Genomic DNA, 25166 nt, shown 5'->3' with positions numbered 1-25166 from the left:
ACTGTATATCCCCTTGTCCTCCTGTATGATACCCGGAATATGACGCACACTTTGATCAATGGATCTTATCAGGGTCAACCATATCTCACGTGCACAAAATAAATAAGTCTGTACTGCTCGATTGTGTTCTTGATATCCTACATGTCACTATTTTAACTGACCAGTACCACAGATATGTGCCAGAGTGAGAGAAAATAGCCTAAAACGTCGGGAGAAGTTAAAAATGAACTGAATTAGTAAAAAATATATAAATGAGGCAAAACCGTAACCTTTAGGTGCATGATATATAGTACGGCAATATTGAGAACCAAACTTGTGACAAATTAGTCCCATTTAAGGATGCCGGTATCTTCTATATAAACCCTTCACCCAAGTAGCTATTTACAATAATGCACATGTTTCTTAGCCTATATAATCCAATGCGCCTGTTTATCAAGGGTATTCGGTTATATATCCTTTTGGGCGGGGGGTGGGAAGGGGGGGTCTTTGAAGGGGGAGGATGGTGCCCGATGTTATCTTTCATATTTATGGCTTAGTGGGTCACTAGTTCCCGAACAAATTCGAGATGGAAGCTCATACCAGTTCCGGTTTAGAAGTTAAAGAGGGGTAAAGTTCTAAAGTGGCCATATTTTCAAACTGAGGCTAAAAATCGAAAGAACAATCGATTTCGATGAAACTTGCAGAACTAATCAATGGAAAACTTCCACACCTTCCAACCGGCTGTGATAACGTCACCAGATCGCAGGAGAATGGCATGTCCAAAAAATGATAGTCTTTAAGAAAGTCAAAATTTTGGTTGGATTTACAAATTTTAAGTGCGGCATTAAGCGGAAGGTTTTTCTACGTCGAGAAGAATTTTCCAAATAATGATGGTGTTGCGGGAATTTAACCCTAACCATAGGTTTACCATTAGGGTTAGCTGGATTAATTTTTGGTGTCTAAATGAAAAGGTCTATGAAGCTGAATCTCCGCATGCATGTCAAGGTAGACAAATGCTTCCATGTGATATACTGTACATATATATCTATATATCTATCTATATTTATATATATATATTTGAGTTGGTTAGCATCATGTCTCTAGAGTAAGGCAAAATATGTCACCAAAAACAGTACTGTTCGATACAGGTGACAAACGCCTATACAGTGGAATTACCGGTATCTATCTATCTATCTATCTATCTATCTATCTATCTATCTATCTGTCTATCTATCTATCTATCTATCTATCTATCTATCTATCTATCTATCTATCTATCTATCTATCTATCTATCTATCTATCTATCTATCTATCTATCTATCTATCTATCTATCTATCTATCTATCTATCTATCTATCTATCTATCTATCTATCTATCTATCTATCTATCTATCTATCTATCTATCTATCTATCTATCTATCTATCTATCTATCTATCTATCTATCTATCTATCTATCTATCTATCTATCTATCTATCTATCTATCTATCTATCTATCTATCTATCTATCTATCTATCTATCTATCTATCTATCTATCTATCTATCTATCTATCTATCTATCTATCTATCTATCTATCTATCTATCTATCTATCTATCTATCTATCTATCTATCTATCTATCTATCTATCTATCTATCTATCTATCTATCTATCTATCTATCTATCTATCTATCTATCTATCTATCTATCTATCTATCTATCTATCTATCTATCTATCTATCTATCTATCTATCTATCTATCTATCTATCTATCTATCTATCTATCTATCTATCTATCTATCTATCTATCTATCTATCTATCTATCTATCTATCTATCTATCTATCTATCTATCTATCTATCTATCTATCTATCTATCTATCTATCTATCTATCTATCTATCTATCTATCTATCTATCTATCTATCTATCTATCTATCTATCTATCTATCTATCTATCTATCTATCTATCTATCTATCTATCTATCTATCTATCTATCTATCTTTCTATCAGTGAAAGTAACTCTGTTTTAGTGAGGGCGCTTTATAAGAATACCTTCTTATGCAAATCCCACAGCACTGCAAGGGAAGAACTTTGAACTTGAAACTTATAATTACCCTGTGAGCTTGCAAAGGTACGTTTTGTAAAATAAATCCCGTTTTTCCCGTCTTTGAACTCCAAGTTGGTGCGACGTCGTCCAACATGTTACGTTAATAAGTAGGAAATGCAACATGCAATGGCATAATACATTGCGGCGTATACGCAGCTTGACACTTTATTTTACTTTTGTAAGTTTCATATCTTTTCTTTTCTCTTTGAATAAATAGCGGCATGTTGAAAAGATGACATAAAAAAAGGAAGTAACTAGAGGTCGGAGGCAATTGAAATGACACTGAAAAATGAGCTTTGTCTGTATTATCTAAATAAAGAATTTCAAGCCAGTCGGGTAGATTTCACCTTGGCGCCAAATACTGCTCCACAAAATAACGTAATAAAAATCAAACTAGCGAAAAATTCGATCAAGTAGTGTTTGTGATAGAATTGGACTCGCCGAGTACATTGATGCAATACTCATGACGTTTAATTGTAGAGATATTGAGAAGGAGAATGGATAGGTGGATATTTATTACACCATACCGAGTCTATATAGCTAGAAGAACCAATGTAAGCTTTCGTTGATAGTAGACCACAGATGGGAATCATTTTGTTTATAGTCTTTGCTCGATTTCGAATGTCTCAAGTCGTTAAAATGGCATGCAAATGTGATCAGAAGAGGGCGCCCTTGTTTGCTTACATTTAGAGTTCCTTTATAAATGAACTCTTCTTACATTTAGTTTCTTTATGGTCTACTAACATTCAGAGCCATGTGTATGCATCTTTGCTAGTATTAATATAACATGCATAACCTGCAGCATTTTGCTAAGCCGTACCGTATTGAGATGTTTCATCCTACCAGACAAAATTCTGAGAGGTTATTGACCATGCGCCCCCCCCCCCCCTTTCCCAGTAGTATACGTCATGATTTTGATGCATAAAAGAGAAATGCCTGATCAATGCCTTTTTCCAATTGTTAATGATTAAGCCGATGTTTGGCGTGAAAAAGGCCCTTGAAGGTGTAACTTTCCAGGACTTCCCTACAAAAACAGTTGGGAGGGGGGTGGGGCAAGTGGAAATGTTAAACATAAATCACCCTCCCTAAAGAGACAGCTATTTTTTGTTGTTGATAAGATTAAACATGGACCCATAATTTTCTGCTCGGTATGCGTGGTAGACATGCTGATCAAGTTACTGTGTAAGGGTGGTTGCAATGGGCACCCCCCTCCCCCTTCCCAGTAGCTGTGGTAATTTCATTCACAAAAACAGTAGCCTACAGTACTGCCTTTCCTTCATCACACCTAGTCTTCGACTTGTTGTTTCCTTCCATGGTATCTGTCCCCTTAATCCAACAAATCGGAAGTTTCGATTGTAGCAGACTGAATTGTTTGTCACCTTGTCTGAATATTCAATGTGACAGCATCATGGGTTGTTGATTACCTTGTCTGAAGAATGCAATAGCTTTGTGACACAGTTGTCACAATATCAAATAATGTGAAAGCATCACAGGCAATTGGGGGTCATTGACTAAATTTTACATATTTTATGCTCACAGTCACAGAGCACCATGACAAGTTTTCAGTCTCTTCACTAATAATGAACATGTCACAAAAGGGAATTTCCATCCATCTGTGAATAATATGTAATGAAATTTAAACAATCAAATACCATTAACTGAGTTTTTTTAAAGCACCAAGGACAGTCCTCCTTGCTACGTCACCAGACTCAATATTGCATTTACTAAATAAGTTGTGATACCACTAGAATAACAAAACAAATAGCTGCTTTTCGCAGCAACTAGATCGCAGTAGAAATAAGCAGGCATCCATAATTATTTACTTATGAAAATGAACATTTACATGCAAGGAGTTTGTCAAACTGAAACACAACCAGCTATGGTATTTCCAAGATACATTTGGCATGGCAAAGTACTGTCAAAAAGTACAAAATGCCATTCATGAATGCACATTAATTGAGGTTTGCTGTTGTGTTTTGATCCAGGCACAATGCAACAATTTCTTGTTAATTAAACAAAGAGGTATTTGCATACAGACTTGACAGCAAGGAAAATGTTAATTGACTGTCAAGACTGACTGAAACCAAAGAATGTTTGACATACAATGGTTGAGTTTATTTACTGCAATGTTCAGAAGATAGCATAACATGAACCCTGCTGATTGATAACTATTCCATGCCACAACAAATACCCTTTCACTGTGAAAAAAACCTTCTTTGACTAAACAGACTGTCAATAAATGTACAGAACACTTGGCACCTGTGATTTGTGAGAGGCATATTTCTATAGGGTTTTTATGTTAAGATTTGTTTATTTTAACATTGTTTACTAATTATTAGTCACGGTCACTAGTATCAAACTTCTTCTTGATTAACTGTATGATTAGGAGGTAGAAATATGATAATTATGATGGCAACATGAGCAAATATACCTACAAAACTTTTCTGCCCCTCCCCCTCCTTTTTATCATCAATGAACAACCATTTCAATTGTTATTCTGCAGTGCTTTCTCAATTGACTTGCAATAAATAATAACATTGGGTTCCTTTTTAAAGTTATTGTGATCATTTGCTTGATCCTATGGAGCTGTACAGTACCTAAATGAGTAAACATCTAAGAATGTCTGAATAGGTAAAATACTAAAGTTTTATATCCATGGACAATATTTCACATATCACAATGCAAGACCAAGAATTATGCCTCCTCCCAACCCATTGCCTTTCAGGTATGTACAGTATGCCTTCCTTGTTAGCAATCATGTCTGGTGAAAGAAATAAAAATTGATGAAACTAGCAGAATTATAATTTTCACACTTGGAATGTCAAGCCAAATGAGTCACCGTGTGATTACTGTTGTCTTTCTGCTACTACTGCACTCATGAAACTTTCTCTAGCTTCTTCTTCTTCTGCACTTGAACATGTCTCTTGACAGAAGTAAAATGAAAGAAAAAGAGTTCAACACAATATGCATGAAAATATGTGTGTGATGTCGGGTATTTTGTGTGAAGTATTTGCACACTTTTGGCAAAATTTTGCTCACTGCCATTGATGGAATTAATGCATTTCTTCTCATGTCTGAAAATGTTGCCAACAGATGATTGAACTAATTAGGGCCTAGTAACAAAACAGAGGATTAACATTTCTAGTAGCCAGAGGAAAGCTTGTGGTTGCAGTTGTGACCTTGCAGAGGGCATTGCATCCAACTTGCACAAAAATCCATCAAACAAAGACAAAGAGTTTCCAGAGCACTTAAACAATCATGGATAAATGTAATACAGCTAATCCTTAAAATCACTCTCAAGTTGTGAAATTTCATCCCAAAATTTTCATACCTATTTTAATACTACTTATTAGTTACCATTGAAAACTGGTCATGTATAACAACAGATTGAGTGATTTTCAAAACCCTGAAATCTGACAGGTTGTATTAAATGCTGTTGGTTTCATGTAAACAAGGCTCTACTTTATCGTGTGTCAAGCTGAAAGATGAAGACATGTCATAGAATTCCTAAATACATAATGTTGACATCCTAGCACAGTTTAATGTATGGCTAACAAACTTTCCACCTTGATGGTTATCTATGTCATGTTAATACAAGTAGGTAGCTAATTGTAGTAGTTTTGTGAGTAGTTTTCAGTAGTTACTTCAACCAGACAGCAAAACTGCAGTGTGGTTTCAATGATGCTACATGGTTAATCTGATAAGAATGTGACACACTAGACATAATATGTTTTACCAAAATGACAGATAATCGTATATTGTGGATAAGTTTTCTGAAGATCAACTCTAAAAGGGTCTTGAGTCATTAACTTATGAATTTTAATATCCCGAAACTCGGAATAAAGCGGTTAGCCTACGACTTGTTAAAGGTTGTTTATTAAGCTCTAGTAATTTAATGCTCTTATATCTAAACTTCAGATGGGAATGTCCCATGTTTATTGCTAGTAGTCTACCCTGGGTCGCTAGCAATATACATTACTGTGTAGGGCTTGCCTGTGCATAACCAAGCCATCGTGATATCAATGTTTAAAAAACTTAGTTAATTGGTTGAGAAATTAATATATGAACACAACTTACTTTTGAATACCTTTAAAACACATTACGTAATTCGTAAACTTAAACCATTCCCTGTAATAAATTGTTATTCTAGATTTGAAAGATGAATTCACTTTATGTTTATAAATGCTGCATGAAGTTTGTTAACATTTTAAGAGTTAATTTGCATTGAGATTAGTAATCGATAATAGGCGACAGTTAATTTTCGTAAACGGCGTCTGGTAATTTCCCCAACGTAACTACATCCAAACCTGGAGTTTATATTTGTCACTGAATCTCGACAATTGCGAACAATGTAAGCAACTATATACCGATGGCCTAGTCCCTAGATTCACATCTGTATCGTTTATTCAAATAGCAACATCCTACAGTGTGTACAAATTAGCACACCTTGTAATGCAACGACGTTTGCAGTGAGCGACACAGTATAGCTATATGCAATTTGCTCATTTCTAAAATCGGATTCAACCGATGCTCATAAGCTTTTTACGGTAAATACGGTACATTATGAGACAAGGTTTCCACAATTTGGCGTCTGGTGACTTGAAATGACCTTTGACATCCATAATAAACAATATGCTTCTTGTACTGAACGTGTCACAACTACATACTAAATATGTGTTTGGTCCAAGCTTCTCTTCTTGAGATATTGCGTTTACAAGGTTTTCACATTTTGACCCCCTAGTGACCCCAAATGTACTTTGACCTCTACAAAACAATAGGCTCCAGCTTTTGGTTCCGATGATAACCGTAACCTATACAGTCATGCTGGGGGAGAGTGTGCGTGTGTGTGACGCCTCGCTTGTTAAACACGATATCTCAAGAAGGGAAGCTTGGATCAATCTAATATTTTGTGTATATGAGCAGGCGCGTAGCCAAGTGGGGGCGAAGGGGGCAGCCCCCCCCCCCTTGAGCATATTTTTTAATTTTTTTTTTAATGTTTTTATGATATCGCTAGTATTTTCAAAAGAGAAAATGCTAAAATGCAACTTACAAGGCCTGGGAAGTGCCATTTCCAGCGATCTGGGAGGCATTTACAGCCAAAATTTTCTTGTACGCTTCGCGCCAATCATGGTGGCGCTCCGCTTAGATAGTTTGCAATGCCGAATCTACAGTTTCGCCCCTCCCTTGGCAAATTCCTGGCTACGCGCCTGTATATGAGTACCACATTGAGTAGAAGAACCATATTGTTTTGTGGGGAGGTCAAAGGTCATTTCATCCTTTATTACTAGGCATATACTATGCCTATACAGTACCTTACTGCTACTTTGAACCGCTACCCGATTACCGCCATTTGCCCCATTATTTATTTTGTCTTTTAGCTGCAGATTGGTGCAAGAAAAAATATTGCTATTAGTTACTCCATTACACTGCTTAAATCAAAGCGATATTTTACACAATGATAATCTCAGGTTGTAAGAGCATCTCATGATCTTCCAAAAAAAATCCTAGTAGCAACAACAGCAAACTTGTCTCAAAACTCCTTAAATTATATTGCGGGAATTCTGACTTATAGCCAGTAGGAAAATGACTTAAAGGAATTGCCTGGCGGAAGATTTTGATACATTGTCCCCAAAGTTCTTATTTTTTCTTTTTCTAACCATGTGAATTTTTTCCCCATTCGACATTTTCTTCTTGTAGAAATCTGGTTTTCAAATTCACTAGTTTCTCACCAAAAGCACCTTTCGTTCGAACGCATCACTTTCGTGATTGACGTAGTGCAGGCTAATAGGCAGAACGAACGACTTGAAGTTAGCACTCCCATTTCAGCAGCAAATACATAGCCCTCACCTTTACATGCACAAGTAATTGCCTATTATATATTACGTACATCGCGAACGAATATAGCCTACCATGCCCAGTTGGTATACTGTACTTACATAGCGATGCACGTAATTCACTCTCACACTCAAACCACAGTTCATAAACTGTTCTTCTAAATCGCTGAAATAAAAGTCACGGATCAACTTTACAGTAAAAGGAAACTTGAAAAGTGTTTGGAATACTGATAGATGAAACTTGGCGGAGTCGATGTCAGAGCAGAATGTAGTACCGAGAAGCATAGGCTTCGCAGAACTGTTCGATTGTAATCATAAAGGTAGCCTACATGCGATCATTCTTCACGTTAGAGCTGGACAGCGCGATGTATAAACAACGAAGAGTCTGTTGTTCAAACTAATCTTGTGTTACACAAAATCATGGAATCCCGATGTATACATATATGACGGCTTAACAATTTTTTAAAAACATAAATAATTTATAAGAAATTTCACCGAAAATTAAGGAAGAAATTAATCTGAATTCAAACGCGATTTATATTGTGATTACTGTAGGAATTGTATGGAGCTTGGGTTATGTCGCAATCTGCATTAGCGTAGATGACGTCATGTTATGTACTGTTCAAAGAATATTTGTAATATCCATCTTACACGAATAAAAAATCGTTCCTCTGTCAAATGCAACATTGGCGTTCTCATATTTAACAACAACATGATGTTATTTATCATTTATAGGTAACTTCTCAGGGCTACCAGACAATACTTTAAAGAAACCATTTTCGAGATGTTTAATGTTTTGCCATCTTAAATGTATTGGTATTCTGACTTACCAACCAGTATTCTTCACGTTGTTGTGTTAACGAAACCAATTTACCCAACTGTTGTTGGCATAGACAACATAAAACTGTTCATAGGCCTAGCCAAGTTTGTTCAAGTTGTCCCATAGTCATAAACATGACGAAAGACGAACGTTACTTTTAAAGCCTACAGTATAGCTATGCTGAAACAAGTGGAAGAGACTACACAAATTGAGATCAACCACCACTACTACTACTACTACTACTTCTACTACTACTACTACCAGAGATGCCAAGGTCAGATGTTTTTTAGGCCCGTGAAAATTGTCTGGTGCTGTTGGTTACGTACACCATCTAAGCGGAGCGCCACCATGGGTTGGCGCGAAGCGTACAAGAAAATTTTGGGATCTTACGGCCCCTCAGATGGCCGGAAACATCACTTCCCGGGTCATCTAAGCTGAATCTATACTGTCTCCATATATGTATTGTGTCTATTTTTTTTCATTCCAGAGGAAAAAATATCTTGAAATAAAAAAAATCTCTGAAATTTTGCGGACGCTGTAGCGTTCACGTGAGTCGTAACGGTATTATTTTTCACGAATCGTATAGGTAACGTTGCTTTCAGCCGGGCATATTTAGCACGATCGGCTTTGAGTAATTTCCGATCCTGGCGGTTCTGAGATAAATTCGCATTTTGGTGTGATGAAATGAATTTCACGCTAGCAATGATACACTTTCACAGGAAAAACTCTGTGGGCCTACAATGCGGGAGATTCTTCAAAAATGCGGGAGTTTTTTGGAAAATGCGGGAGATTCGGACAGATGGGCGGGTGAGCGGGAGACGACCCGAAAATGCGGGTGACACCCGCCCAAAGCGGGTGACTTGGCAGCACTGTACTACTACCACTACTACAACTACTACTACTACTACTACTACAACTACTACTACTACTACTACTACTACTACTTACTACTACTACTACCACTACTACTACTAATACCGTCATTGGCGTACGAAGGTACTTTTGAGTGGGGGGGGGGGCTGAAGACTGATGGCCGGCCTGGGGGAGGGGTATACATACTTCAACCCAACCACTCCATTTTGTATATTAATTTTGCATTTTCACCTGGCCTTAGATGCAATTTGGTGCTCCAAATGAGATTTTTTTCTCATTTGGAAATGAAAAAAGGGGTTTTCTGACTTGCGAAGCGGGGGGCGGAATAATACTTCCGCCCCTCCACATTTTTCACTGGGGAGGGGGGCTGGCGCCCCCAGCCCCCCGGTTCCAACGCCCTTGACTAATACTACTAATACTACTACTACCACCTCCATCACCACCACCACCATCATCATCACCACCACCATCACCACTACTACCACCACCACCACTACCACCACCACCACTACTACCACCACTACCACCACTACTACTCCTACTATACTGCTACTACTATACTACTACTACTACTACTAAGTAAGCTATATCGAAATTCGGACTTCTTCATCACTTTCAAAAGCTCCCGAATCGACTTCTCGCCATTTGGAGTCGGAGTCGGACTTGAAGGCATTCTTCTCGACTCCGCTTTTCTCACTGTTTTTTTTTTTTTTAATCTATGGGCGCAGACATGTTGATTAGGGGTGCTTGGCAGTGATTGGCTGAAACCACTGATCTGTACACTAACTAACTGTTAGTGTACAGATCAGTGGCTGAAACCTGCACACCTTCCTAGCACTTGCCGTTTCTTCACGTTTATGGTAGGCCATACGGAAAATAATTGCTGATTTAAAATCCAAATAAAATAAAACTGTTAGCAAACTGCTTATCCACCAGAGAGCCTGCATGTGTAGGAGAATGTGTAAAAGTAAGTTGGCCCGACGTTTCGATTCTAGCAGGATTTTCTTCAAATGCAAAATGACAAGTAGTAACAGAAGGGACAAAAACACGCACAGAATACAGACAGGTTAATGAGCATGGTGAACACAAAGAGATAGTTGTAAGGGGATTAGTAGACAAGGGATGAAGAGAAGAAAGAAAGAAACGAACAGGGGAAGAGGAGAGGTAGGAGAGGTGATATAAAATCCGTACGAATTAATGGTATACCGGTATTAATTCTATTCAATACCGGCATTAATTCTCAGCCAATCACCATGCAGCTTCATAAGCCGGTATTAAATAGAATTAATACCGGGCAAAAAATAAAATTAATACAGGCATTAAATAGAATAAAGACCATATTTGTTTAGTTGGCACTGCAAATTAAGTTGCGCCACAGTGTAATCAGCAATTATTTCCCGTATGGCCTACCATAGACGTAAGGAATCTATACGACTCTGACAGTAGATGTTCAAATAATAGCCAGGGTCCACACAGATCAGGCTGTTTTTATGAGACGGAAAGTAAATCTAAACATCGTTATCATCCAAACATAAATAATAATTGTCAAACTTACCGTAAATGCCCGTTATAGTGGCATTCTGTTATCTACGGAACGCTTATCTCTTCGAAGGGTTAAATAATATGTTAAATCACATAACATGTTGGTACGTTTTCGTACTGTGGAGTGATCCCTCCAGATCATCTTACATTCGATGGTAGCAGCAGTTGCGATATGGCTTGTATGATACTAGAAATGACGAGTCCTTTTTAGTTCTTTGCTTGTATTATACATTTCTGCGATACGATCCGTGGAAACATGCAAATCTTCATGAGTTGGTGTGATGTGAAAAAAAGATGACACAAGATGTAAAATATGAAATTAAATAGTAGATAACAATGGAGTATCATGGGGGTAGAATGATCAGACATTATGCTTGCAGTGTGTGAAATTGATATTAGAGGTGGAACTCTGTTTCTGAATCAGCCTGAATAATCCTGGCAGTTAATAACAGCAAATAAAGCATGGTAATGATGATTATTATTAATATTATTATCATTCATTATTATTATTATCATTATAATAACTTATATTGTTAATTATTAGTATTATTATTGCTAATTAATATACCAAAAATAAATTTATCACAAATTTGCAGTTGTCTTTTCCCCATACGTTTGTACATGGTTTTCATTTTATTGAGTAGAGGGCGCTGTTGATATGCTTAATTTCCATTAATTGTGAATACCAATCAGTGTGCAACTTTCGGCTTTGCCGAGTTATGAATTCTTATTCTATGAGTTTTTCTATTAGTTATCTCCCCTCAGACAAAAAAATGGGTAGTTACCAGAGGTCGGTCAGGAAAATGAAGAAATAGAACGATATTTAATACTTGGCCCATGGTCTATGTGCACGAACCACAAACCCAAAATTTCACCACGCGAACCAAATGGTAACGTAAACAAACTTGACCTGACTGTGAATCCTATAGTTGACATAAGTGGGCTAGTTGGAGGTGTGTCAGTTACGAAATAGAGACGAGAGTGTGTAAAGTTTACAGATCATTCTCGTTGTTAACAACCTATCTAGTTACACGCAAACAGTACGGGTGTTATGTGTATGTGTCTAAGCATTGTCAAGTAGCAAGTCAGATTTTATTCACAAACATACACTCGTTCGAAACTTCGAATTCGACATAGATTGAGGCACTCTTTTGATCTTCATTGAACCACGGAGGTTTGTTTTACCTCCATGATTGAACAGAACCAAATAACGATTGGATTGAATTAATGTATCTGCGATTTACAGACAATGGATCTTCAGTTCATGGTTTTGATTAATTGCGATTTCACTTCTCCAAACGTAGGAATGAGGATATGACTTTCCAATCGGCTTTCCTCGGTGCATGGTTCGACATATCACGCCATATTAGCGGATGTATGTTGCATAAGCTTAGAAATAGAAGAATGTGTATCGACAACACTCTCCGCATTTACATGTTATGAAGGGAGATTACGTACACTCTAGGACAAATGGCATACTGTTGTGTTAAGTGGAAATGTCTAAGATCTACCGCATGTTGTATTTCACGATACAATATAAATCGTATTAGCAAATTTTCGTCAAAACCAGCGTGGCGAAAACCTATTGTTGCTACAAGATGGACTATCGGTAGGCCTAAAGATACGGAGAACGTTTCTGTTGTAAATGAAAGCCATACCGTTAACGCCAATGTAGGACCTTACGCGTTGCCTAATGCTAACTCCAGCAATGAAGGCATTAGGCCTAGGCCTACACCTCTAACCACAATTCAGTCGCAGACAGTTGAACTCTCTAAGCTTGACTTGACTTTCTCGGATGCTAAAGAAGCCTACAAAAGTAAAACAACTTTTGAGGTAATAAGGGCCCTTGCCGTTCTCAAATTATGTCAGTTTGATTTCCTTGTGGAGAGAAATAAACAGGTAATTGTTACAGTACACTTTGGTTATAGCTGAAAGTCAAACTACTGTAAGTGTAAGCATCATTTAAGTTAAAAATACTAGTACATCTACTACTTGTAGTAGCATGGTGGGCTCGTAATTGACGCACTTAAGGATATGATCAACGATGTCTTTAAAGGAAAAAATCCACATCACTCAACAGTGTGATTTTGATATGTGTGGATCTCAAAATATTTATTGTTCTTTGTATATGCAACGTACAATTGAGCAGAACTTGACCGCAAAATGTCTGCAGTGTCAAGTTCTTTCATACCCCTAAATTGACACATTCCTTGATAAGCTAACTGTTAACTTTTGTGTAACTTGTAAGTATACATCAATTGACTCTGAATGTTCATTGCTCTGAGCCCCTAAGCTCAGACCGATCAGGTCCCAGAGATAGTGGTATCATGCTGTGGTTATAACCAATATTGCTTATTTTTTGGGAGTAAGATTCCAAATCCCAAAAATATGTGCAAAATTGGGGGGAGGGGAGTTTAAAGCATAAAACAAACACAAATTGATCAGCACATAGCTGAAATGGATTCAAACTCATGAAATATGTAACTCTGCTTCGTTGATCGTTGCCAGTTAATATTTGAAGGTGCGTCAATTATGAAGCCTTTACTACTGTATACTTGTAGGGTTATGTTAAGGGTAAGGGAATTCACAAGTGCAATAGCCTAGTCGTTAGTGTTACAAAATGCCTTCCGGACTAGTGGTATACTTTGGTGAGTGGTCCAATTTTGCATTTACCTTGTTGTAGGCCTGTAAACTGCATAGTAGGTATCAAGAACGAATGTGTTCTATTCCAAACTCGGCCCAGGCGTATTCGAAACATGATAGCACACACCCCAAGAACATCACTACAACAACTTTAGCCATGAAGTGCTGAGTGTTTCATCTGGAAAACAAACCTTTGGGTTTAGGAAATGCATTGTTCACAGGCAGACTTAGCACACTCTCAGGACTGCATTTACCTGGAGTCTCCCAGTTCCTGAGGCAAATCAAATTGAATGTGATATTTGACTTCTAAAGTTTTTGCTAATTGAGATCAGAAATGGGCCAGGTCTATATTTATTGCGTTAGGAACGTGCAATAAAGAACACTTCTTTGAACTAGTTAGGCTATACTAAAAGGCTTAGTTGTAAACATGCAAACACCTTTCCTCCAAAATGGTTGGTGAATTTATTTAAGTTCACCAAACTGTCCCTATTTTTATGCTAATCTCCTTAGTTTTTGTTGGAAAATTGTAACTCTCCCCATCCCCTCCACCCCCTCCCTGGCATCCACAGAAAAATCAGAGGGAGACAAACACACTTCTTTTCCAATAGCTGGTTAACTGTCCAAAGAATCTGGTTTACAGCTCTTTACAGAGAGCTAACAGGTTAATCAACAAAACTGACATGGCACTCTCAGGCTTTCTGTGCTGAGGTCAAGAATCTCAATTTTGGTGGGTATCATGAGATATTTTTTCTCTCCTTTAGTGGATATTTGTTTTTCTACTTATCACTCAACTGCCCGGGGAGATTTCTCGAGATGTTAGATCAGTACTGAACCCTCTTTTAATTGAGCACTATTTAATTTGAGGCCAGTAGTGTCTGCAAACTTGGGCAGATGGAGCCACTTGCAACCTGCAAAGATGGTCTCTCTTTCTTGAGACAGACTGCAGTGGCTGGCTGAGCATCATTTTGAAAACTAAGTTATTCTGCTACTTTTTGGATTCAGGGTGAAGGCAAAAGGAATCATTGTGATGGTGCATGTGTGGGTATGTGAGGCTTTGGCGTGTAGACAGGATTACTCACCAGGTGTAACTTGCATCATCCTCAAACTTGGTATGTGGATTGTTCTTTGCTGGTCCTCATTGAGCAAGGCCAAAGGTCTTTGAGGTCACCACCGGCCAAATATGAAAACTTTGAGGTCAACAGCTTTAAAAGTCTAACTTCCAAGTGTTAAAGATGAACGATAGTGATTTTTCAGCATCGACGAAAAAATACGATTTTATTCAAGAGTATTCTAGTTGGTTTCCATATTACACATGTGAAAATTCAAGTCAATCCGATGTTGGGAAAGGCTTAAAAAAAATTCCTAAACTCGTTGATTTTTTAAACAAAAATTGGGCTTTTCGCAAACAGCGATATGATGATCACATGATCTACAGTGACATGTGACGTCATTATGATGATAACAAAGTGAGCTCGGCGTAGTGTACTTCAGCAGTGTGCACTTAGTGTGTAAATTTAGTTGCAACCTACTCTATATTGGACTCGACAAACAACCTAAACCAGAGAGGAGATTTGATACACTGCGTGAGACATTTAACGGTCTAATTTTAATAAGGTGTTATTGTTCCTGCTTTTTCTTGTCGTTTTAGTGAAGCCGACTACCCCAATGTAAATTACGGAATAATCGGTCATAGAGCCATCTCAGGCCCAATTGAAATTTGCGTGTGGCAAGGTCACTAAAGTACAAAAAGTTTGAAAGATTGATGCTTTTATGCCGCATTATTTATATATATCCCAATAAATGTAACAGTAAATGTTGGAACTGGAAGACATGTCAGACGTGAACAACCTAATGACTATGTGAGGAGAGAATCCACATGCAAATTTCAATTGGGGCATGGACGTTGCTTAGGCAGAGTTTTTTGGGCAGAGATGTGTTCATACCCTCCAAACCACTTTAAATGTAAAACGAATAGGAAATGTGTGTATGCTCGAGCGAAACAAAACATCGTGTAAGTATTACTTACGGTAGCGCACACTGTCACTTACGTTTGCACAGTGTGAAAGTACCGTTTGCGGACCTACGTGAAGTTGGGCTAGAATACGATTCCTCCTGAAGCCCAAACCACGAGGCATGCATGTGAATAAACGCAATAGGCATTGCATGTAGTGAGAAAATTGTTCGAGCTAGACTAACTACTCGATTGAGTTCAAATGCGGTTGTATTTCAAGCTCAATGAAACCTTTCTGTTGGATTTAATGACGCACGGAACAAGGAACGTTTATGTTTTACAGTAGGCCTAGTGCATACAAGCGAATCTACTTTGTTTAGAACTTTGGATTTTCTTTCGGATGTTATACTAAACTACGTTTGAGACTATCATCACTATTGTTATTGTGCCAGTTTGACTGGTGAGCACATTCATACATCACTCTGTATAAAACCCGCCAAAAACGTGATCTTGAGATTTACGTTACTTTGGGTCAGCTTGCGAGTTACCTCTTCAGAATTCAGATATTGGGAAATCGTTGCGAAATCGCCGCAAATTTCGTAAAAAAAACTTGTAAACACGTGGTGAAGAAATCAAGAAACACCATGATATTCATTATCTATTTATGTCTTGAACATTACGCCGGAAAATAACAGTTATGCTGACACGAAATGCATGCACAGCTCCGTACTGAACAGTGCACAACAGAAAAGATCATCACAGTGACGTCATTCACTGACCTGAGGGCTGTTCAAGGTCGTTGCAGTGTTTGCAAATTCTTAAATTACGGAGACGAAAAAACAATGTTTTAATTCCCTTTTTGGTTCCTTGCTAAAAGCAAAGGAACCTATGTATTCAGGTTGGCGTGTGTGTGTGTGAGTGTGTGTGCGTGTGTGTGTGTGTGTGTGACGCTTTAGCTTGTATGCACGATAACTCAACAAGGGATTGACTGATCATGATCAAACTTGGTGGGTGGGTGGCCCATAGTGAGTAGATGAACCCTATTGTTTTTGGTGCCCACAAAGGTCAGTTATGGTCCAAAAACCCAAAATACTAAAACTGCAATAACTCCCAGTGCCAATGTGCGACAAGGTTGATATTTTGGGACAAGTTGTGAACTGGTTAGGGGAACATTTTGAAACTTAACGGTCATGTGATCTGAGGTCACCAAAGGTCAATTAATGTTAAAAAACTAGTATTTTTGCGATAACTTGAGAACGAATTGTCCGTTAAAGTTGGGAGTTGCTTCAGTGTAATCCAATTGTCGACCCACATCTGGGTGACCCTTGACCTCTGGTGACCTTTTCATGTTTTGTGGATTTTTACAGTTTTGATGCTATTTTCAGATGTCAAAGGTACCTTCTGATCATAAATGTCAATGGGTTGACCCCCGTGTGACCTTCGTGTGCGGAGTTATACGAGGTCAAAGTTAATTTTCAGACATTTAATGCAATAACTCTCAGTTCCAAGGTGTGACACGGTTGATATTTTGGGACAAGTTGCAAATGGTATAGGGGAATATTTTCAAACTTAACGGTCATGTGATCCGAGGTCACCAAAGGTCAATTAATGATAAAAAAACTAGTATTTTTGTGATAACTTGAGAACGAACTGTCCGTTAAGGTTGGGAGTTGCTTCAATGTAATCCAGTTGTCACCCCGCATCTGGGTGACCCTTGACCTCAATTTGACCTCTGGTGACCTTTTCGTGTTTTGGGCATTTTTACAGTTTCGATGCTATTTTCAGATGTCAAAGGTACCTTCTGATCATAAATGTCAATAGGTTGACCCCTGTGTGACCTTTGTGTGCGAAGTTATACGAGGTCAAAGTTAAAAAATATTAATGAGGTCACGGGTCAAACGTGAAAAACTCCCAAGTTGCAATAACTTGGCTACTATTTATTGGAATTTCGTCAAACTTGGTATGATGATATTGGTAGATAGTCTCCATACACTGATGTGTGTTGCAATTGATATCATGCATGTTTATAAGGGGGGGGGGCCTAGCATTATTTCGTTATGAAAAGTTTGTATGCACAATAACTCAACAAGGGAATGACCAATCATTACCATACTTGGTGAGTGGGTGGCCCATAGTAAGTAGATTAACCCTGTTCATTTTGGTGCTCATATCATGAATATTAATGAGGTCATGGGGTCAAACGTGAAATACTCCAAATTGCAATTACTTGGCTACTATTACTAGTCGGAATTTCGTCAAACTTGGTATGATGATAATGGTAGATAGTCTTCACACACTGATGTGTGTTGCAATTGATATCAGGGCTTAGCATTACTTTGGCAACAAAAGTTTGTGAGCATAAATTACTGTTGTTGTATTAGGGCTTTGTTAGAAATTTCCCTATGAATGGAACTAATGAACAGCAGCAAGGAACCATGAAATGTTTTCATTCTGGTTTATAACTTTCCGGTGTGCTATGTGAAAATTAAAAAAATATGTTGCTTGGTAACATATAAACTACATTATATATGAAAATGAGAGATTTTTTTTCTGTCACTATCGTTCTACTTTAAGCTTGCTTTGCATAAATCCATATAAATAAATACAAGATTGGTAATTATTCATTTTATTTTTTTGAGTTATCAAAGGCCATTTGAGATCAACAGAGGTTAAGGTCTGAAGGCCATGACACTACTGGTAAAGCTTGGATACACCTCATACTTTGTATGCGCGTTACCCTTAGTGAGTACAAAAACTATATATTGTTCTTTGAAGAGGTCAAAGGCTCAAAGCTGCTAAAAGGTTAATAGCTCAGTCAAAGCCTCAAAACCTTGTAAACATGATATATCACCATTTAAAGCTTGAATTAACCTCGTACTTGGTATGTGAATCCACTTCAGAGAGTACAAGGGAAAAAAATTAGTTCTGACTGAGGTCAGAGGTCACAGGTGTGAACAGGTATGAACTTCATATGTAGTATGTAGATTGCCTTTTTTCAGTACAAACTGCTGTTGTTTTCTGTGGAGGACAAAGGTCATTTGAAGTACACATGTGAGTACTATCCTTGTTGATCACATGATGGCAACAATAGTGAAAACTTGATGGACTTTTCTGCAGTGTTACAGTATAATTAAATTTGCTAATATTATTCAAAGGTGCAAAACTATGAAAGCATGCACTTTTAAAATTAGAGTAAAATGTGGATGAACTTAAATCTAGGTACACGGCTGATTATGGACCTTTCTGATAACTTGAAGGCAACAATAGTTATACCTTGGTGGACTTTTCTGCAATGCTATGTACAGTATATATTAAATAACCTCTTATCAAATGTGTCTGAAACTCACTAAGTTGTGGAATACAGTGGTTCTCAGTCTTATTAAAGTGTATCTCTTCATTGATCATTAATGTAGCATTACAATTGCTGGGTCTTCTCAATGTTGAAAAAGGATGGTCATAGACAAGCTGCAACATTCATAAACTTTAGTATGTACTGTAAACATAATGTGTTATGTTTACTAAAAGGTAAAGTTAACTAAAACACCAGAAATGCCCAATTTTCTGTAGTTGCATTTTCCTTTTGAATCGCAGGACAAGTGATTATGGATATAAAATGTTAAACAGTGATGGTTCAATATGATTTACTTCTGGTGTGTTCTACGGGTCACTGTAAAATCACTAAGTTCATCAACAGCGGAGAATCTGAAGCAGGCACAAAGTCAATGCTAACATTGATTTGATGCACAGGGTTATAAAGAGCTTATATTCGCCCTTTACTCCACTAACATTAAGTATGCCATTTCTGTACTTTCTGCATTGGAAAAGGCAGAGAGTGACTGTAAATGCTCTCTTGGTCAAAAGCCAATCCCTTACATGCAAAATTCCTGTTTGTCAGCAGATTGTCTCAGATTGTCTCCCCTTCTGCAAACCTATGGTTTCCTTCATCAACAGGTGCTGTATCAGTAAAGTACAGTGTGTAATATACTGTATAACAGAAACCAGTGGCGTAGGAACGTACTTTTGAGTGGGGGGCTGAAGACTGGTGGCTGGCCTGGGGGTCTAAGGGGAGGGGGTGCCCCCCTTTGGAAATTTTTTGCATTTCCAGGTGGCCTCAGATGCAATTTGGTGTAATATAACACACTTCAACACCCACTCGATTTTGTAAATAATTTTGCATTTTCAACTGGCCTTAGATGCAATTTGGTGCTCCAAATGAGATTTTTATCATTTATTGAGAAATGAAAAAGGGGTTTTCTAACTTGCGAAGCGTGGGGCGGAATGATACTTCCGCCGCCCCATATTTTTTACTGGGGGCTGGAGCCCCCAGCCCCCCCCCCGGTTCCTACGCTCTTGATAGATACATTGACAGTAGCATGCACACAAAGAAACGTCCTTCAGTTGGATATCTGAATTAATACAGAGCTTAGAAACATTGTTATTAGTGATCAGCAACAACAGCATTTGCAAAGGGACAAAGTAGACAATTTGATTGAGCTAAAAAATAAAATGTGCAGTTATATTTGCTCCTGAATCAATCACAGTCACAGCATCATGTACTGACATAATGTACATGGCACAGTATACTAAGTTCATTAATTTTTTGGACACACTTTTTGGTTATCTTTTATTAATATGAAAGATCCATGTGAGAGACAGAAAGTATTGAGTACACACCCTACTGGGATTTTGGAAGCTAAATAAAACAAGATGAGAGTAATACAAGAGAAAGATTATTTGCAACAAGTCTAATTATAATAATGCACTGAGCAAGGACTACAAATTCCACCATAAACTTGAAATTTATGTTTTGCAACATTTTATGTCCATTGGATTGACAATTTTATCAATCTTACTACATTTTGTAAGATTCTTGCAATGAAATGAAATTCATGTACTCAATTACTTCATAATAACCAATCAAACAGTTTGCAAGAATCAATATCAAAAGATTTATCAACTGAGCAATTGAATATTTCTCACATGTTGCTAAAATCACATGGGTATATATATACTGTATACAATGCAGCAGTGGCGGAGCGTCCATACAGTCAGGGGGGCGGATGCCCCCCCTGATGGACTCAAATGGACTGCTGGCGCCCTTTTCAGCTTTTTACCACTTTTTACTTACTCGCAATTATTGACATTTTTACTGCGCTCTCATTTACCTATTGACATTTGTCACACATTTTTTTGGTGTAATTTTCTGACAAAATGCTCTAACGGCTATTTATTCTTCGTTTATCTGCAAATTGGCAAGGCCCGGAAAGGGTCGTTTCCGGCGATCTAGGGAGTACCTTTTCTCTAAAAAATTCTGTACGCTCGGCGCTAACCTGTGGTGGCGCTCCGCTTAGATAGTGTCGAAAGCGCCACTACAGACAATTCTCGCACCCCCTGACCAGTACCCCTAGCTCCGCCACTGCAATGCAGCTAGTTTTCTAGAAGAAAGAAAGAAAAAGGAATCAAACACTTTGCTCCAATTGACAAGGAAGAAGTCTTTGAAAAATAACAGTTCTAAATAGCAATAGTTCCCACAAGTTTGGTAGAGGTCAAAGGTTTGTAACAGCAAATTCAGTTGCACTTTTGAAAGATTAAACTAGAGAATAATCACAATCTTAAGACTTTAAGAGTGCAATTAGTTACATCTTACAAGGACATGTATCATAGGACATCTATCAGGAGTCCCTTTCATACCCACATAAAATATCATCCTGAATTGTGATAGAAGGCACTGAAAAGTTCATTCGGGTTTGCCATAGTCTGCAATTTGACATCTCTCTGTCCATGAAATGTTTACGACAAGATTTTGTACAGTAATGTAATTAAGTTCAGTTCCAAAATTGTAGTGTATTTTGCCCCCATCTTGTCTGTATTTCTGATGAGACTTCTGATTAGCCAAAACTATTTCTTTTCTGAAATATATTGTGTAACTGTACACTTCATTTGGAGTGTGTCAGATATGGAGACAGGTTTATCACCAACACCCTTAGGTGTGGTTCAAATGATTAATAATTAAAATGACTTCCTTGTCTGGTGCTTGATAGGTTGTAGCAGCATCTTTGTGGTGTTCGACCCTAATTTGACCATTTGACAAATGATTTCTCTTTTGCTGTGAAAAGGTATCAATCAAGCTGCTCTGTTGGCAGCTAATTCCATTTTTCACATTTCTTCTTCTAAGATGTGCCATATAGCTAATTATAAAGAGACTGGTGTTTCTGCTGTTGCCATTAAATTGTCTCCTTGCTTATTAAACATCATTCTCTTTTGTAAATTAAGTACTCACATGGGAGGAATGGCCATCAACTATTGTCATATAGAGCTCTTGATGGTGATAGTTGCAAGATGCTGCCATTTTTTCTGCCTTCTCTGCAAACTGTCACAAGGTACAGTAGCTGTTATAGAGGGCACTCTGTAGTTAACATAGGACAAGATGATCACCAGTAGTATGCCTCCATGGATTGTCAGAGAATATTCAAGCTTTAAAGACTATACTATGGGATTTTGATGATTGAATATTTTGGTTTTCACAAATTAATTATAAATATAAATATAAATATTTGTCCAAAAAAAAAGAATTGTCAGAAAAATGGTTTTCTTTTTAATAAATAGGTTCTGCCTATACCTCCTCAAAAAACCACTGGACCTGCTAAAGTCTAGCTGTAACCTCTGCAATCATATGATGTAGAGTGAATGAACCAGATTAGCTTGACCCATTCCAAATTGCTGCCTCACTGTATTTCTTTTTTCTGGTTTGCCAGTTTGGTTCTGTTCTTTCGATGGTTCCCAAACAGTTTTGTTCACCATAGTTGCATTGCAATGATGAGGAATTGTGTGCCTTCACCTCCTAAGTATTTGAGAAATTTGAAATTAAAATTGCAGTCTCTGGAGCAGGCATAGGTGTGACAATTACACACCTGCCTCATGACTCTCCGATCCCTCATCGAAGAAAGAAGGCTTGGTATAAGCCGGTGTTCATCCACAATCATCACATGGACAGGGTTTCAAATGGGCTTCTGTTGGCTTCCTAACCCAAGGGAATTTACTAAAATAAACTAAACAGTAGGCCTACAGTAGGTCTTACATTCATCTTTTCTTATTTAAACAAGACTTAATCTGTTAAAACATTTTCCTATGATCACTTTTTCCTTTTAAGGTACTAACATGGTCTAGGAAAATTCTTGGCCAGAAGTTATTTGAAGCTGTATTAAAAGCCAGTTTCTACGGGCATTTTGTAGCAGGGGAAGATCAACCTTCTATCCAGCCCATTGTAAATAGGATCAACATGTTTGGAGTTGGGGCAATACTGGATTACAGTGTTGAGGAGGATTTACCCCATAGTGAGGCAGTGGATGCAGAGATGCAGTAAGTACATTCAAATGTAAACAATGTTCAGTACATGATCCTGAGACAGTTACAGGGATTTTCAAAACCAATAAGCTCAAAGTTTCATGTATATAATTGATAATTTGACCTTTTCTTCATCTAACTATGCATCAGAGGGTTAAGCTGCTGTAGTAGACAACAGATACCCCTGACAATCATAGCACAGACTAAATGTACTTATCTATCTTAGCAAGTTTTCGTAGTTTGCAAAAGGAATCGTAACATATGAAATCACCTTCTATTGCCCATGTCCATCTCTCACAGTGTGTTGGCATCTGTTATTGTAAAAAGTTTACAATGAGGCACAAAAGTAAGTCAAGTCAAGATAAAACATTTGGTATTTACTCTATGCAAGAGTATTCAAGTTGTAGCATAAAAAGTATTTTTGCAGGTGTAACTTTATAGAAACAGGAACATGTGGAATTTCTAATTATGAAATTTATAATATATAGAAAAGTTAAATCAATTTTAGTTTGTAGTCTACATTTGTGGAAAATGATTTTAGGCCAAAATATGTTATTTGATTTCTTAGGGAATCTTTGCAATGGTGTATTAGTGGGTAAATATATATGATGCTTCTAGCCTGCACATGGTAACTCATAAAGTATATGATTGATTACTTTCATACTTGGTTGTGTGGTAGTTATTAAAAGCACCTTTTTGTTTGTTATAGAGTTTATAGTCATCACTGGTCTCCAGAGGTAAAAAATCTGCCAAATTAAAAACATTAATTAAACCTTGAATGAACTTCATATGTAGTATATAGGGTCATCTTGGTGTGTTGAAAAAGTGTATAGTTTCTCATGGAGCTCATAGGTAATTTAAGGTCAACTTCATATGCAATATGTAGATCCACCTTTGTGAGTACAAGAACCCTTTTGTTTTTGGTGATGAGTGAGGGTAGCAGTGTTGGATACTGAAAACGTAAATATGGTAAAACTACAAAAGTAAAGTGTGGATGACCTTCATGATACAGTATGTGGATCCACCTTAGTGAGTACAAAGAACTCTGTCACTTTCAGTGATTGTCAAAGGTCAACAGAGGTTAAAGCCTGGAAACTGTGTAAACAACTGCAAAAGTCAAGTTCAATGAACTTAATTCATACATAGTGTGTGGAGATCAAAAGTTTAGCTATTACTGATGAATTGCTGTAATAGCAAAGTTTCAGAGTATTGGCATGAATATATAAGTCCTGAGTATGAGTATGAAGCTATGAGTGTGAGTACTTTATCTTCGATATTTTAAGTATGAGTACAGAAAGATGCAGTTATGTATGGTATCATGTAGCCTACCACAAGTCTGCTCTTTACTGTGATGAATATGGTTTTGTGTAGAGTACTATCCCAATTACATTTTAAGTCCGAAGTAACATCTTATGCTTTATATCAACAGATCGTGCACTTCTCTTGGGGAAGAAAAAAATGGTGGTGAGTACACATACTTTCTGTGAAAGTTCATCTTTACTCTGCTTGTCCTCAGTATTCAAAAAGAAAAAGAAGAAAAGTTTGATTTGTTACCAGAGTAACAGTGTAAGACTAAAACACAGTGTATTTTCATAATTTCTCCATCTCTAAAGCATCAAATTAGCTGTACATGTATTTCAATTCTTTGAGGCAAAACAATATCTTAACACTATGAATGATTTGTCAATAATACATACATACAGTAGGATCATACTGATTTAGTTCTTGATATGTGACTTTGTAAAGACAAAAATGGTGCCAAAAAAAGGCAAAACATTATGTTTCACAAAATGGCTGAAAATAAAATTAACAAAATACAATCTGTTTATGTTGCATTAACAACATGTCAAAGGTCATGAGGTCCGTGAAATTCAAGGCTCGATCGACCTCAAATTTGGTGAATAGATTGATCACATTATAGTACTGATATACTTCAACTCCTTACATTGCCTTGGTTGGTTATGATACTAATTTGTTTGCTATACATGATATCCTAAACGTTAGTCAACTCTCAGTTGTAGGCAAAATCCTTTGCACTTGAGACAGTCGTCTGTATACAAACAGTAATGAAGTCCAGGATTTAAAATATC

General features: G+C 37.4%; 1 protein-coding gene across 1 annotated transcript in view; it reads left to right on the top strand.

Annotated features, from left to right (window-relative positions):
• Nucleotides 1-12100: 12100 nt before the first annotated feature.
• The window catches only part of LOC139981161 (proline dehydrogenase 1, mitochondrial-like), a 56965-nt gene continuing 43899 nt past the window's right edge, over nucleotides 12101-25166 (top strand). The window contains exons 1-3 of the mRNA XM_071993353.1: nucleotides 12101-13037; nucleotides 22883-23091; nucleotides 24506-24540. Coding sequence (XP_071849454.1) covers nucleotides 12609-13037; nucleotides 22883-23091; nucleotides 24506-24540 — 673 coding nt within the window. The 5' untranslated portion in view covers nucleotides 12101-12608. The remainder of the gene's footprint in view (nucleotides 13038-22882; nucleotides 23092-24505; nucleotides 24541-25166) is intronic.

Source organism: Apostichopus japonicus, chromosome 15, assembly GCF_037975245.1.
Source record: "Apostichopus japonicus isolate 1M-3 chromosome 15, ASM3797524v1, whole genome shotgun sequence".
NCBI lineage: Eukaryota > Metazoa > Echinodermata > Holothuroidea > Aspidochirotida > Stichopodidae > Apostichopus > Apostichopus japonicus.
The sequence above is the reverse complement of the archived record's forward strand: the minus strand, read 5'-3'. Positions and strand labels throughout refer to the sequence as shown.